The sequence below is a fragment of the Carcharodon carcharias genome, chromosome 14, assembly GCF_017639515.1.
Source record: "Carcharodon carcharias isolate sCarCar2 chromosome 14, sCarCar2.pri, whole genome shotgun sequence".
Lineage (NCBI taxonomy): Eukaryota > Metazoa > Chordata > Chondrichthyes > Lamniformes > Lamnidae > Carcharodon > Carcharodon carcharias.
In genome coordinates this window covers 49,268,027-49,281,614 of record NC_054480.1, presented here as the reverse complement: position 1 = coordinate 49,281,614, position 13,588 = coordinate 49,268,027, and the positions used below count along the sequence as shown (strand labels likewise).

The window sequence follows — 13,588 nt, the reverse complement described above, 5'->3', positions numbered from 1 at the left end:
AGAACTTAAAAAGGTATTAGACCCTATCCAGCAGCTCATAAAATGGGGTTTCACGATGCAATGTGGGCCATCAATGGCGGAATATTATATTCAATCACAATCTGTAACCTCATGGCCCAGCATATCACTCACTCTACTATTACCATCAAGCAGGCGACCAAAGAATAAAGGAGTATAGGAGAGAATGCTAGGAGCAACACCAGGCATATGAAAGAATGAAATGCCAACTTGAAGCTACAGTACAAGACCATATGCATGTTAAAAGAGAGGTAACATAGTATAGACAGAGCCAAGTGATTCCTTATTCAACAGATCTGATGAAAGCTCTGCAATCCTGTCCCATCTAGTTACGAATGGTGATGCACAAACAATGGATCAGAGAAGGCAGCTCCACAAACATCCTGATCCTCAATGGTGTGGGCACCCAGCACATCACTGTTAAAGCCCAAAAAGAAACATTTGCAACAATCTTTAGCAAGTGTTGAGTGGATGATCCATCTCAGCCTCCTCCTGAGGTACGCAACATCACAGATGCCAGTCTTCAGCCAATTCAATTCACTCCACGTATCAAGTAACTGCTGAAGGCTCTGGATATTGCAAAGTCTATGGGCAAAATCCCAGCTGTAGTACTGAAGACTTTGCTTCAGAACTAGTGAAGCTGTTCCAGTACAGCTACAACACTGGCATCTACCCAACAATGCGGAAAACTGCACAGCTATGTCATGTCCACAAAGGCCAATTACCACCCAATCAATTTACTCTCGATTATCAGCAAAGTGGTGCAGGGTGTAGTTAACATTGCTATCAGGCAGCACTTACTCTCAACAGTGACCTGTTCACTAATGCTCAGTTTAGGCTCCGCCAGGACCACTCAGCTGCAGACCTTATTATAGTCTTGGTCCAAGCATGGACAAAAAAAAAGCTGAATTTCAGAGATGAGGTGGTGAATGCCATTGACATCGAAACATCATTTGACCCAGTGTGGCATCAAGGAGCACTAGCAAATTTGAAGACAATTCGAATCAGGAAGAAAACTCTCCACTGGCTGGAGTGATACTTGCACAAAGAAGGCTGATTGTAGTTGTTGGAGGCCAATTATCTCAGCCCCAGGACATTACTACATAAATTCCTTCGGGTAGCAGCCTAAGCCTAACCATTTTCAGATGCTTCAATGACTTTCCCTCCTTCATCAGGTCAGAAGTGGGGCATTCGTTGATGATTGCAGTGTTCAGTTCTATTTGTAACTCCTAAGATACAAAGTAGTCGGTGCATATGCAAAACCTGGACAGTATTCAGGCTTGGGCTGGTAAGTTGCAACTAACATTTGCGTCACACAATTGCCAGGAAATGACCATCTCCAACAAGATAGAATCTAACCATTTCTCCTTGACATTCAACAGCACTACCTTCTTTGAATCCACACCATTGACATTCTTGGGATTACCATTGATGACTGGAGCCATACAAATACTGTAGCTATAAAAGCAGGTCAGAGACTGAGAAATCTGCAGTAATTCACCTCCTGACTTCCCAAAGCCTGTCCACCGTCTACAAGGCACAAGTCAGGAGTGTGATGGAATACTCTCCACTTGCCTGGATGAGCAGCTCCCCCAACACTTAAGAAGCTCAACACCATCTGGGAGAAAGCAGCCTGCTTGCTTGGCACCCCATCCAACACCTTAAACATTCACTCCCTCCACCATGGCTGCAATGTGCACCATCCAGAAGATGCAGAGCAGCAACTCACCAAGGCTCTTTTGATAGCACTTTCCAAATTCACGACCTCTACAACCTATAAAAATGAGGGCAGTGATAATCAGTGGGTTTTATTTCCTAGTTTGCTGTCTATGAGACTTCAACATGATGGGCTGCTAGGTCCGCTTGATGATACGAATGTTCACTAGAGATTCCTTTGTGCTGATACCAGAATTAAGTTGTTGGGAAAGGGGAAATCCATACCATAGAGATTGCTAGACCTTTGAAAACAACTTTCTTCAATATCAGCGTTGAGTGCTGTTTTGCCACTGACCATGCACTTTAGACCAATATGATTGTTAGCAATAATAAAAAAAAGTACTAGACAGACAATATACCCGTAATCCAATTATTGTTTTATTAATCTTTCCAAAAGCTAACAGGAAACAAATTACATTGCAGGGCAGTATTACGGGGCAGTATAACTGGATTTTAATCAAAAAGCAAATATATCAATTTTTAAACATGATTAAAGTGCCATAATAATCCTCAGACTGAAGAGATCCTATTTGATAAAATGCAACCTCAATATGGTTTTTAGTATGCTTTACTGTTACCTAACCTAATTGCATCGTGGAGTATCATTCTCATAATAAGAGTAGATCTGCGACAGAAGGTGTTGTATTATCATCCTCATTACAAGTGGTTTAACTAAAGAATCAAAAGTGCACAAGATAGATTTATGGACATACTAAACCGCTACATAGCGGTAATCATAGGATGGGGCTTCTGATTTGCTGTTTGAGAGAAAAGCAGGTACTTAGTCTACAATCTCATATTTCTGTCCTGCAGAGAAAGTTCAATGGCTTCCTGCAACATTTCATCCTCATCCACACTATAATCCTGCAAAACAAAATATGAAAATCTATGTACAATCATCTGTAAAGCAACTTGATAGTAGAGATTGTAGTTGAGATGTAAGAATCATGCAGCTGTAGTTGAAGGTTTGAGCTTTGGAAATTTGTTGGAAGGAAAGGTTGTATTGCTATAAGCCAGGTCCAGCTTCTCATGGGACTGACATTAGGTAGGCCTCAAAACCAAGCAAATAAAAAAAACACAACTTGAATTTATATAGCACAATTAACATAGTAAAACATCTCAAGATGTTTCACAGAAGCATTAACCAAAATTTGACACCAAGTTAAATAAGGAACCATCAGGGCAGATGACCAAAAGCCTGGTTAAAGCCAAAGAGCCAACCAAAAACAAGGATGAGAGAAAAGGCATTGCTTAACCAGGAGCCCATGTAGGTCAGTGCCATGGGAAATTAATTATAACTAGGTCAGTGAGCAGAAGGGTGATGGTGAATGGGACTCAGTGCATGTTAGGACTTTTTGGATGACTTCCAAGTTTATCAAGCGTGGTCAGGACTGCACTGGGGATGGTCTGGTCTAAGGGTAAGAAAAGCATTGATGAGGGTTTTAGTAGCAGATGAGCTAAGGCAGGGAGGAAGAATGCTGTTAGAGATAGAAATAGGCAATTTTGATAATGGAGCAGATGTGGTGGGGAGTTTATCATCTTGGGGGTCAAACATGACATCAACACTGAGAACAGTCTGGCTTAGCCTCAGACCGTTGCTAGGGAGAGGGATGGAGCTGACGGGTAGGGGGTGGAGTTTGTGGCAGAGACTAAAGATAATGGCTTTGGTCTTCCCAATATTTCGTTGAAGGAACTTTCAGCTCATCCAGTCTTAGATGTTAAACAAGCAGTGTGACAATTGAGACCCATTTTTGTAAACCTCTTCTGCACTTTCCTTCCTAAAGTGTTCCTAAAGAACTGTATACAATACTCCAGTTGAGGTCTAACTAGTGTTTTATATAAGTTAAGCATAACGTCCTTGCTTTTGTACTCTATGTCTCTATTAATAAAGCCCAAGATACTGTATACTTTATCAACTCTCTCCCCACCTGTCCTGCCACCTTCCATGATCTATGCACACAAACACCCAGATCCCTCTGCTCCTGCACTCCCTTTAGAATTGTACCCCTTCCTTTATATTGTCTCTCCATGTTCTTCCTACCAAAATGCATCACCTCACACTTTTCCACATTGAACTTCATTTGCCACCTATCTGCCCACTCCACCAACTTGTCTACGTCCTTTTGAAGTTCTACACTGTCCTCCTCACAGTTTACAATGCTTCCAAGTTTATCATTCGCAAACTTTGAAATTGTGCCCTGCACATCAAGATCTAGATCAATAATATATAATCAGGCAAAGCAAGAGTCCCAATACCGCCCTGAGGAACTCCACTACAAACCTTCCTCCAGCCTGAAAAATATCCATTGACTCTGTTTCCTATTACTCAGTCAATTTTGTATTCACTTTGCCACTGTCCCTTTTACTCCATGAGCTATAACTTTTCTCACAAGTCTGTTATGTGGCACTGTATCAAATGCCTTTTGAAAGTCCAAGTACATCACATCAACAGCATTACCCTCATTAAACATCGCTGTTCCCTCTTCAAAAAACTCCAGCAAGTTAGTTAAACACAATTTTCCTTTTGGAAATCTATGCTGGCTCTTCCTAATAAACTCACATTTTTCCATGTGACTACTAATTCTATCCTGAATAATTGTTTTTAGAAGCTTCCCCATCACCGAAGTAAAACTGACTGGGCTGCAATTGCTGGGCTTATCCTTACAACCTCTTTTGCACAAGGGTGCAAATGTTTGCAATTCTCCAGTCCTCTGGAACCTTCCCTGAGTATAGGGAAGACAAGATTATGGCCAGTGCACCTGCAATTTCCACTCTCACTTCCTTCAATATCCTTGGATGTATCTCATCCGGTCCTGGTGCTGACAGTTTATCTAACACTTCCTCCTTATTGATTTTGACCCCTTCCAGTGACAGAATTTCCTTCTCTATCACCATGGCCTGGGTAGCATCTACCTGTTGGTGGTGTTGGCTGAAGGATAACTATGGCCAGAAAACTAAATTCACCTGCTCTTCTTCGAATAGTGCCATGACATCTTTTTACTTTTACCTGAGAGGTCAAACCGGGTCTTGGTTTAGCATTCTATCTCCTCCCTTCACCATGTAAATATTTGCCCTCAGACTGCTGAGCCATCTGATTGGGAGCCCACCTCCTTTCTGCTCTCATCGCTGTGAAGAACAAAATACTTTTTTATTGCAGCACTCCCCCAGTTCTACAAAGAAGCATCAGCCTAGATTATGCGCTCAAGTTCCTGGGGTGGGAATCAAACTCGTGATCCTTCACCTACTCAAAACAAGGCCATTCATTTGGGAGAAATGTCTATGTTAGGAATTCCCATGCCACTGGCCTCAGAGACTTGGTGAAACATTGTTGCCCAGCATTTCTGGCAGTTGTGGAGTCCACCTGGTGGCTTGGATTTCCTAAAGAAGAGCACCCAGTTTATCAGGAGCAGATACAGAGGAAGGCAGGGACTTCAGTTATGTGGAGAAGCTGGGGACCAACATTCCTCTGCCCTTGTCCCAGCCTTTGGTTGAACCTCTCCACCATGACAGGTTTCTTCGGTCTGTCATAAGTGGCACAAGTACCATTGAAATAGCCTTGAGAAACTCCCTGGTCACTGGGGTTAGGGACTGAAGTTCTTGCAGGCATGGTCTCACTGCAAGTAGGATTTTGTGTTTACACTCCGGTTCACTAAAACTGAAAAGTACATACCACAAAAGTATCATACGAAAACTTATGACGAATTTTCAAATGTTGTATCAAGTCTGCACTTCTGAAGTTTGGGTCGCCCCATGGCATGGAGGAACAAATTGGGCAAACCTGGACAGAAACAAAATGGAATGCAAAAATAATTAGAAAACATTGAGGGGTCATGAATTGCAGAAAGATAATTTGAACATTATTATAACAATTATTAATTCTTCCCATCATCCTTTACAATGATTCATGACAAAGTATGCATTTAGTGCAAGAACAAATTCAGTTTTAATACTCTGTAGCAGATCGCCAGAATTTACTATCGAATTAGAATTGGAGACAATACCAGCTGAAATATTGACACATTGTAAAAATGCTCTTGCTAACAAATATTAAAGAACCCACGTTCTCTCACACACCCCCTCAAGAGGTCTCAAAATTCTTCATGTTATTAACCTGCTGGTTACAGGCACATAGGAACAGGAACTGACCATTTACTCCCTCAAGCTTGTTCTACCATTCAATGAGGTCACAGCTAATCTGTAACTTAATTCCATATACCTGAATTTGCTCTATTTTCCTACCTTTGGATTTTTGTTAATCTATCTCCAATTTAAAATTAGCAATTGATCTAGCATCAATTGTCATTTGTGGAAGAGATTTCCAAACTTTTATGACTCTGTGTGCAGAAGCGGTTCCTAATTTCATTCTTGCAAGTCTTAACAACTACAGCCGGGCCCATGCCCCCTACTCCTGAATTTCCCAACCAACAGAAATAGTTTCTATCTACCCTATCTGTTCCCAATGCCCAAACATGGTTTGTTGGTTCAGTGGGGCGACACCTCATTAGAGAATGTGGCAGTTAGTCACAGCTAAGATGAATCCCTGCTTCCTGTCTGTCTGTCTCATGCCCATGGATATTCTGGTTTTATGTTACTGGAGCCCCAGCCTTACTCCCCAATGACAATAACATTCCCCGAAACAAGTGGGTGGGGAAGCTGATCTACAACTCGCCCCTGTGAGCTCAGAACATCTCCACTAACTCAGCAGCCCAGATGCCACTTTAACACTGGATCTTGACTGAAGCTCAGAAAGAGAACTTCTGCTTTAGGAACTCTCTGCCTCTGATTCTATCTCTTTCCAATGATTTGTTTTGCAAACATTAGATGGATGAAAGAGATCCAGTGCAACTGCTGGGTGAAGGGGAGCTGGGGAGAGTAGGTGGGGGAGATCTCCCAGCAGGAAATTCAGGGCTATGAACCTGGGAATGCACTCAAAACTTTACTTGAATTTGAGTGAGGCAGTTTATTCCACTCCAGAGCATGCACAAAGAGAGTGTGAGGATTTAGCCAAGTGCTGAAGGTGAGAGATGTATCCAAACTTCTGGTGGGTTTGGGAGTTTTTGAAGATTCAAGCACATCATAAACTGTTTATTCTATGAAATATAAAATATACAAATTAATAAGGATATTAGCTTCAAAATGAGGGTCAATTTAATGGTTTACACCCTTTAACTTGATATGTAAACAATATACCAAGAATTAGAATCCTGAATGGTTACACCACCAACAGAGGGCAGTCAGTGCCAGATCTCTGCAAGAGCAGCTCAGCTAGACCCATGCCCCACCCTTTTCTGGTAGTTCTGCACTTTTTCCCTTCAGGTACATTATCCAAGATCCTTTTTTGAAAGCCACCATTTTTTAAAATATCATTCTTGTGATGGAGTGTCACTGGTAAGTCCAGCATTTATTGCCCTAATTGCACTTAAGGTGGTGGTGAGTCATCTTGAACTACTGCAGTCCATCTGGTGTAGGCACACCCACAGTGTTTTTATTATGACTCAGCCTCCACCAAACTCTCAGGCGGTGCATTCCAGATCCTAAACACATGCTGTGCGAAAAAGATTTTCCTCATATCGCCTTTTTTTGCCACACTGTAAATTGCTGTTCCCTGGTTCTTCACCCTTCTGTCAATTGCTTTCTATTCCGTCCAGACCGCTCATGATTTTGAACACCTCAATCAAATCTCCTCTTTAATAGGAGAATAGCCCCAGCTTCTCCACATAACTGAAGTCCCTCATCCCTGGAATGATTCTTGTAGATATTTTCTGCACCCTCTTCAATCCCTTTACATCCTTCCTGAAGTGTCATGTTCAGCATTGGACACAATACACCAGTTGAGGCCGAATTAACGTTTTATAAATGTTCCCCATTACTTCCTTGCTTTTGTACTCGATGCCTCTATTTGTAAAACCCAGGGTTCCTTTTGAGATTTTTGTGACCATTTTCTCAACTTGCTCTGCCACCTTCAATAATTTGTATACATATATGCCCTTGTCCCTCTGCTCCTTCACCATATCTTAGAATTGTATCCTTGATTTTATATTGCCTCTCTCCATTCTTCCTACCAAAATGTATCACCTCATAATTCTTTGCATTCATTTTCATCTGTCACATGTCTGCCCATTCTACCAGTCTATGTCCCCTTGAAGTTGATCACTATCCTCCTCACAGTTTCACAATACTTCCAAGCTTTGTGTCATCTGAAAATTTTGAAATTGTGCCCTGCAAACTAAGTTTAGGCTATTAATCTATATCAAGAAAAACAGTGGTTCCAGTACCAACCCCTGGGAAATTGCACTGAATACCTTCCTCCAGTCTAAAAAACAACTGTTCACCACTACTCTGTTTCCTGTTACTCAGCCAACTTCATATCCGTACCATCACTATCTATTTTATTCCATGGGCTTTAACTTTTCTTACAAGCACTTTATCGAACAATAGTTCATCACATTTACTACAACTCCTTGCAAGTCACACATTAACGCAAAATATAATTACTTCCATGTGTAACAACTTGATGGATCCAAAGATATTAAACATCATAAATATTCAGAAGGATTACACCACCATTAGATTTCAATTTTAATGCAGAGATTGTAGAAGAAGTAGAATGCAAGAAGAGTAAGGAGCACAGAAAGAGCAACAAACTTGCCATTTTGAATGCTCAAATTAAATACGCTGGAATTGCATTAGCATCAATTGACTGAAAGGCTATTTGGATGTTCCACAATCTTAACCTTTAATTTAGAATAGATTACTTCAACATTACAAACCGAAGCAGTATTCTAGTACAGAAAGGCAAATTCCAAGCAAACCATGAAGTCATAAGTGAACGAGATGCAAACCAATATAGAATTACAGACTGAAATGGCATAAAAGGACATGACCATTCGATCCATCTTACCTCTGCCAGCACTTTGAAAGAGCTAGCTAATTAGTCTCACTCCCCTCATTTTTCCGCATAGTTCTGCAAAATTTCAAATAATTATCCAATTGCTTTTTGAATACTATTGAATCTACCTCCACCAGCTTTCAGGAAATGCATTCAAATTACAACAGCTTGTTGCTTAAATATTTTTCCCTCTCATCTCACCTCTACTTGTTCTACCAATTACCTTAATTCTGCCTTCTGCTTTCCATTTGTTCTGCTGCTGGAAACCATTTCTCCTTATTTACTCTATCAAAATAATTCATGATCTTAACACCGCTTTCAAATCTCCCCTTAAGCTTCTCTGCTCTCAGGATAGCAACCCCAGTTTCTTTCATCTGTCCAAACAATAGAACTCTTACATTGCTGGTACTATTCTAATATATCTCCTCTGCACCCTAAGGCCTTGATATCTTTTCTAAAAAGCATGGTGCCCAAAAGTGGACATAGTACTTCAAGTTACATCCTGACCAGTGTTTTACAAAGGTTTAGCACAACTTCCTTGCTTTTTGTACTCTATACCTCTATTTGTAAAGCTAAAGATCTCAAATGTCTTTTTAAATGGCCTTTTCAAAGATTTGCACATATTCACCTCCAGGGCTCGGTTTCTGCACCTGCTTTAAAACTGTCATAGTTAGGTTATATTGCCTATCCTCATTCTTTCTACTAAAATTAATCCCTTCATACCTCTGGTGTTCAATTTCATCCACCATGTCCTGCCTAGCTCATTAGTCTGTCACTATCTATCTATATTTCCAATTTCATGTAACCTGCAAACTTTAAAATTATGCTCTGTATACCCAAATCCAGGTCATTATTATATCAAAAAAAGAACATTGGTTATAACACAGGCACTTGGGGGACACTACTACACACTTCTCTCCAGCCTGTTCATTATTACCCTTAACTTTCTAGCCCTTAACCAATTCAACATTCACACAGCCATTGTCCTTTTAATCCTTCAATTTTGTTAACAAGTCTATTACGTGGTACTTTGCCAAACACCTTCAACAACATCAACCCTCTCCATTACTTCAAGGAACTCAATCAAGTTAGCCAAATAAGACTGGTCTTCAAAAATCCACACTGGTTTGTATTTGTTAACCCATATTTTTCCAAATGCCAATTAATTTTGTCCTGTATTTTGTGGCATCCTTCCATCTTGTAAGACAATAATTTGCGCCACCGTGGTCAACTCTGCATTGAGCAGTGCCTGGTATGGCTCAGGAGCCCCACTCTGGCATGGCAGTCTCTGTTGCATTTTCGGCAAAGGAAGACAGTTGGCTAAAGTGCACAATTTGCTGGCCTCTTCTCAGCCAGCTGAACTTCTCATTTCTTCTAATGCCCTTCCAAACAGTCAGCCTCCAGAGATCATAGCCATCAGCAACTGTCTCCCAGCTGTCAGTGTTAATATCCGCCATTGGCAAGGAACCAATTTTCTGCAGCAGCTTAAATTGAGCGCCTTGCACACGTGGTTGGCGAGATCAATGAAGGAAATATATTGGCTTTGTTTACGGCATTTCTCTTGCAGCTGCTGAACTGAGATTACGTCAATTGTAAATCTTCTAGTTCTGAAGCCACACTAGGATTCGGGATAGATGCATTCAGCTAAGATCTGCAGTCTGGCAAGGGCAACACAGGCAAATACTTTACCCATGATGCTCAGCAGGGTGATGCCTCAATAGTCGTTGCAATCACTGTGTTCACCTTTCTTCTTATACAGGGACACAATCTTTGCATCACACATATCCTGGGCACAGCCCCCTCCCTCCAGCAGAGACAAGATGATTGTGGAGATGCTGCAGGAGTGCTGGTTTCTCGTGAATGATGAGTTCAGATGATATAACATTAGCACCTGGAGCTTTGCCCATGGCAAGCAGCTTTGCGAAGCTCCTCCACTGAGAGATCAATATCCAGCTCTGCCATGACAGGTGCCTGGTGATTAATGTCTCTGAAAAAGTTTCCCTATCACTGACTTTAAACAGACTTGTTTGTAGCTGCTGGGTTTATCTAATCTCCCCTTTGAACATGTGCAATCCTCTTGTCCTCTCGCACCACTTCCTCTAAGGAAGATTGGAAGCCTGTGGCCATAAGTTTCCACCTCTCAGCAACCTAGGTTCCATTCCATCTGGTCTGAGCCACTTTCTACTTTGAGCGCTACCAACTTTTTAAGTACCTCTTCTTTATCTATTTTTACCTCACTTAATTTCTCCATCACCTGCTCCTTTACTGTAACAATGACTGCAGCCTCTCCTTTAGTGAAGACAGATACAAAGCACTAGGAACTCAGCCATGCATTCTGTCTCTACAAGATCTCCTTGTTGGTCCTAAATTGGCCACAACCTTCTTCTGACTATTCTTTTATGTTTATAAATGCTGCATATCTGAAAATAATCTACTTATATAGCTGGTCGGTCCAGTCGTTCTAAGGATTTCCCTTCAGAGCATCAATGTTTGAGATAATTTTGGTGTTTGCACTTCCAATATTTGCAAACTAAAATATGACTGACTGCTTAATAGAATAGGAAAATAACATTTAACAAGATGGCACAATTGAAATTATAGCCTTGACAACTTTTGGATATATTCAAATCCAGCATAGACCAATAGGATGAAATGGGTCGATTCAGTTCTCTTTTGATCCCAGTGGAGCTTTACATTTGAAGGGAACAATGCTCAGAAAATTGTCATAATAGTGTTGTACCTCTATCTTTGATTGGCACTTGAAGCATAACAGTACTGAGGACTGTTACAGTTCAGAGTCTAAGTGAAGCAATTAGCACTAGTCTCAGAACAATTCCACACGACAAACTAAAACAGCACATGGATGGTTATTATGCAATGTAGAAAAATACTATTTACCACACTAGAATGTCAGCTGCAGCTGGGTTTTAAGGTAAATTCTTAAACTACAATGTAGTAAGAGCTGCTTTAAATATATAAAAAGGAAGAGAGAGGCAAAAGTGAACATCGGCCCCTTAGAGAGTGAGGCTGGGGAAATAATAATGGGGAACCAGGAAATGGTACAGGAGTTGAATAACTTTGCATCAGTCTTCACAGTAGAAGACACTAATAGCATTCCAAAAATACTAAATAATTAAGAGGCAAAAGGTTGGGGGGGAGGGCGGAGGAAAGAGAGGAATTAAATACTATAACTATCACTAGAGAAAAAGTGCTAGGGAAACTAATGGGGCTAAAGACCGATAAGTCCCCTGAACCTGATGGGTTGTATTCTCGGATATTAAAGGAAGTAGCTACAGAGATAGTGGATGCACTGCTAGTAATCTTCCAAGTATCCTTAGATTCTGCAAAAGTCCCAGAGGATTGGAAAACTGCCAATGTAACACCCTTCTTCAAAAAGGGAGGGAGACCAAAAAACAGGTAACTTAACACCTGTCACTGGGAAAATGTTGAAGTCTATTCTAAAGGGTGTAATAGCAGAGCATTTAGAAATGCATGATATAATCAAGCAGAGTCAGCATGGCTTCATGAAGGTGAAATCATGCCTGATAAATTTATTAGAATTCTTTGAGGAGGTAACAAGCAGGATAGATAAAGTGGAACCATTATATTTGGATTTCCAAAAGGCATTCGATAAGGTACCACACATAAGGCTACTTAATAAAGGTAAGAGCCCATGGTGCTGGGGGTAGTATATTAGCATGGATAGAGGATTGGCTAACTAATAGCAGACAGAGAATTGGGGTAAGGGGGGCATTTTCAGGATGGCAACCTGTAACTAGTGGAGTGCCACAGGGATCAGTGCTGGGGCCACAATTATTTATAATACATTAATGACTTGGATGAGGGAAGTAAATTTACTATTGCCAAGTTTGCAGATGACACAAAAAATACATGGGAAGGCAAGCAGTGAGGATGACACAGAGTCCACAGGGGGACAAAGACAAGTTAAGTGATTGGGCAAAAAAACTTGGCAGATGGAATATAATGTGGGAAAATGTGAGGTTATGTACTTTGGCAGGAAGAATAGAGGAGCTGAATATTATTTAAATGGAGAAAGACTGCAGAAAGCTGCAGCACAGAGGGATTTGGAGGTGATTGTGCATGAATCACAAAAATCTAACATACAAATTCAACAGGTAATTGGGAAGGCAAATGGAATGTTGGCCTTTACTTCAAAGCGAATGGAGTATAAAAATAGGGAAGCCTTGCTAAAATTATGTAAGGCAGCAGTTAGACCACACCTAGAACACTGAACAGTTTTGGTCCCTTTATCTAGGGAAAGATATACGGGCATTGGAGAAGTCCCGGGGATGGAGAGATTTTCTTACGAAGAGAGGTTGAGTCAGTTGGACCTGTACTCATTGGAGTTTAGAAGGATGAGAGGCAACCTTATTGAAACATAAGGTTCTTACGGGGCTTGACAGGGCAGATGCTGAGAAGTTGTTTCCCCTTGTGGGAGAGTCTAGGACCAGAGGGCATAATTTCCAAGTAAGGGGTCATTTATGACAGGGATGAGGAGGAATTTCTTCTCCCAGAGGTTGTGAATCTGTGGATTTCTCTACCACGGAGGGCTGTAGAGGCTGGGTCGTTAAGTATATTCAAGGCTGAGATAGACAGATTTTTAATCAGTAAGGGAATCAAGAGTTATGGGGAAAAATCAAGAAAGTGGAGTTGAGGATTAGGAGATCAGCCATGATCTCATTGAATGGCAGAACAGACTCGAACTTAATGGTCTACTTCTGCTTCTACATCTTTTGGTCTTAACAAGTATTTGACCTGGTCTTTTGGAGTAAGTGCAAAGATTATTAATACTAATACGTGAATACATCTTGGTCACATTAGATTTTTTAAAAATCAGAATCAAATTGCCAATTTGGATCATACAGATATTAGGTACAGGATAGCGCATACAGTACTGCTGCTATCATGATCAGCCTCGGCAACTATCTGTATATTTGGACAATT

At 40.9% G+C, this 13,588-nt stretch overlaps 1 protein-coding gene across 3 annotated transcripts in view; it reads right to left on the bottom strand.

Moving 5' to 3' along the window:
• Positions 1–2,090: 2,090 nt before the first annotated feature.
• The window catches only part of rnf114 (ring finger protein 114), a 29,344-nt gene continuing 17,846 nt past the window's right edge, over positions 2,091–13,588 (bottom strand). For all 3 annotated transcript variants that reach the window (XM_041205047.1, XM_041205050.1, XM_041205049.1), the window contains 2 exons: positions 5,405–5,512; positions 2,091–2,598 (listed from right to left, as the gene is read on the bottom strand). In XM_041205047.1, the coding sequence (XP_041060981.1) occupies positions 2,521–2,598; positions 5,405–5,512 (186 nt within the window). In that variant the 3' untranslated portion in view covers positions 2,091–2,520. The remainder of the gene's footprint in view (positions 2,599–5,404; positions 5,513–13,588) is intronic.